At 46.2% G+C, this 2,963-nt stretch overlaps 1 protein-coding gene across 1 annotated transcript in view; it reads left to right on the top strand.

Annotated features, from left to right (window-relative positions):
* Positions 1-1,237, top strand: part of MCM5 (minichromosome maintenance complex component 5) — a 9,216-nt gene extending 7,979 nt beyond the window's left edge. The window contains exons 14-16 of the mRNA XM_021386264.1: positions 49-191; positions 340-467; positions 900-1,237. Of these exons, the coding sequence (XP_021241939.1) occupies positions 49-191; positions 340-467; positions 900-1,001 (373 nt within the window). The 3' untranslated portion in view covers positions 1,002-1,237. The remainder of the gene's footprint in view (positions 1-48; positions 192-339; positions 468-899) is intronic.

Below are 2,963 nucleotides of genomic sequence, written 5' to 3'. Positions count from 1 at the left end.
GGGGCCACAGTAGGAAGTGGGGAACGGGAGCATCTTCATTACCCACAGGCAACTGGAGGCCATTGTGCGCATCGCCGAGTCCCTCAGCAAGATGAAGCTGCAGCCCTTTGCCACTGAGGCAGATGTTGAGGAGGCCTTGAGGCTCTTCCAGGTGTCCACGCTCGATGCGGCCATGTCGGGCAGCCTGTCAGGTGAGGATGAACAATGGTGCATTAGCTTACAGCTTCTCTCAATATCTCTGAGACATGTGTGTATGTGTGTGTGGTGGGGGACATGGGAGATGTCACTTTAAAAGCCAGAAAGCCCATCTGGTTGCTCATGCAACCTCTCTCCCTCCAGGGGCGGAAGGCTTCACAACACAGGAGGACCAAGAGATGCTGTCCCGTATTGAGAAGCAGCTCAAGCGCCGCTTTGCTATCGGCTCGCAGGTGTCGGAGCACAGCATCGTGCAGGACTTCATGCGGCAGGTGGGCTGGGGCTCGGCTGTGGAACCAGGCAGCCCAAGGTGTTGCTGTGGGGAATCCATTCCTGGGGAAGCAGCTGCAGAGTCCCTTGCTTGTATTTGCTTTTGAAGCTGTTCATGGGGAGCAGTATATGTTGTGACTGTGGAGGTGGAGGGGAGTGAGGAGAGGTTTTTTTTCCTCTATCAGTGTGCTGGGGTTCAGGTTTGGAGCTGTTCAGGTACCCTGCAATACCTGGGGATAGGTTGAAGTCCTACCATTGAGTCCAGAACTCCTGAGACTGGCTGCAGTCAGATGTGAAATGGCGAAATGGGAAAGGAGCAGCAGCTCCTGCTGCCCTGCAGAGAGGCACAACCTTTAGCCGTGGCTGCAGTTCTTGCTGGGCTGCACTGAGCTTTTCCCTGCCAGCTCAATTCACCCTGCTCTTTCCCTCTCCAGAAATACCCTGAGCACGCCATCTACAAGGTGCTGCAGCTGATGATGCGCCGTGGGGAGATCCAGCACCGCATGCAACGCAAAGTCCTCTACCGCATCAAGTAACCCCTCGTCCCCTGCCTGGGAGGGGACAGCCACTCACCTGCCTGAGGAGAGCCCCGTGGGGCCACTGCCAACACCTGAAAGCTTTTCCTTGGGGAGCCAACCAACCAGGGCCGCTGGAATTGGGGTTTGAGGCAGCCAGGTTTCCCCTTGGGTGTTCTGTTGCAGTGTATTTCAGACTTCTTCCTTCAAACTCCAAACGCTTTTAGTTTGTGTTAAAATAAATGCTGGTACTGGTACTCTAGGGTCCCTGACTGTCTGGAGGGAAGAGAGGGGATGAATCTCCCATCTGTCTTTTGGAGGCGGTGGGGGATTGGGATTGGAAGCTTTATAACCTACTGCTTCCTGCTTCGCAGCTGGAGTTGGTTCATCCCTCCTTCACCTCTCAAAGGACTGGGAGGCAAAAACACCCTGCAATGGAGAGGGCTGTGCAAAAGCCTTGATGAAGCATGGCAGAGCCTTGTGCCCCTGCTGCCAGGTGTGAAAGCATTGATTGAAAGTTAGTTTTGCACAGACCACAAACTGGAATGTACAAGATGAAGGTTTGTCCCTATTAAGTTTTTCATTTAATAGGGAAGATCTACGGAAGAAAACTTATCATAACTGTTGGTTATCCTATTACAGTTTCATAACTGCTAAAACACATTCATTTTGCATGAGAAGCTACAGTATTTACCTGTGTGTACACATAAACAGTTGTCAGACATGTCCCTCTACAATCTCAGACCCTCACATTCTTAACCAAGCTGAGAGAGACAGCCAAGCTAATGCCTTTGGGATATTTTGAGCGATGCACACAGCACACATTTCAATACAAACATTACTATTTAATAACTGATGGCTCGTAAAATAAACATACATAAGAAGTTATATTCAAAGTATTCCTTTTAATATTTTAGGAATTGTATTTCTAGGACTTGAACTCAGCTTTCAGATTTCTAACAGAGTGAAATGTTTTTAAACCAAGGTAATCTCAGAATAAAAGCTATATTTTTAACATTCTTTTAGAAAGAGGCAGAAGATCCTGAATGTTAGCATTTTTTCCAACATACCAGTCAAGAACCTAAAGCTCTGTAGGTTACATCTATTTGGAGAACCACAATTACGTCCAGCTTCCCTGAGAACTTTTGTAATTACCAGTCAGAGACTTGGACATACAGAGCGATCTTTCTCATGGCCTCACAGAGGGACGCTGCAAGGACATCTCCCAGACTCAAAAAGCAGTCTGTTTGTACAGCACTGGCAAAAATTGGAAAGTATAGGTCTTCTGATTTCTGTTTTCAGATCTGCAAGAGATGGTGAGAAAGACAGCTCAGGAAAATTCCAGCAGGTTCTTGGTTGGGGAGAAACATGCAATACTCCTAGCTCTCTGACTGACTGAAGTGAGGAGACCGTATTTATTCTTGAAAAGCAGGAAACAAAATTATTTCTAGCATGAGAACATCAAGTAGGCAAGAAAATCCCTTGCCTGTTTTAGAATTTATGTGATAATGCTTTCAGCCTCATAGAAAGAACCACAACAAAAGAAAACATTTACCTATTTACAGAGCCATTCTGAGAGAAGTCCTGTTCAGTAGGTCTAAAGAACTCCGCCATATTGTCCAGCAGTTGACTGAATCCTCTGTTTAAACACATGCTCAGAACTGTACTGAAGTCTGGACTGAAGAAGTAAATATGTGTGAAAAACACCCTTGTATTATTAAGGCAAGATTATTTCTTAAGAGTTTCAAAGCACTCAAACTTTGAAAATCCCAGCTTTTAATTATGGAATATAAAAATTGAATGCAGCATAGTGGCTGAATGGTCACATTTAGCAAATGAAAGTTCACCACATCAATGCATCTTTTCTGGTGAGGGGCAATGGGATGCATTTGTGGTGTGTGGCAGCTGCTTGCACTAGTGGATTTCTTTTGCAACTTTGCACTGTCAAACTGATTTTTATTATCTTGTGCTTTCCAGTTAGCA

This window comes from Numida meleagris, chromosome 1 (assembly GCF_002078875.1).
Source record: "Numida meleagris isolate 19003 breed g44 Domestic line chromosome 1, NumMel1.0, whole genome shotgun sequence".
In the NCBI taxonomy this organism is placed as follows: Eukaryota; Metazoa; Chordata; class Aves; order Galliformes; family Numididae; genus Numida; species Numida meleagris.
The sequence above is the reverse complement of the archived record's forward strand: the minus strand, read 5'-3'. Positions and strand labels throughout refer to the sequence as shown.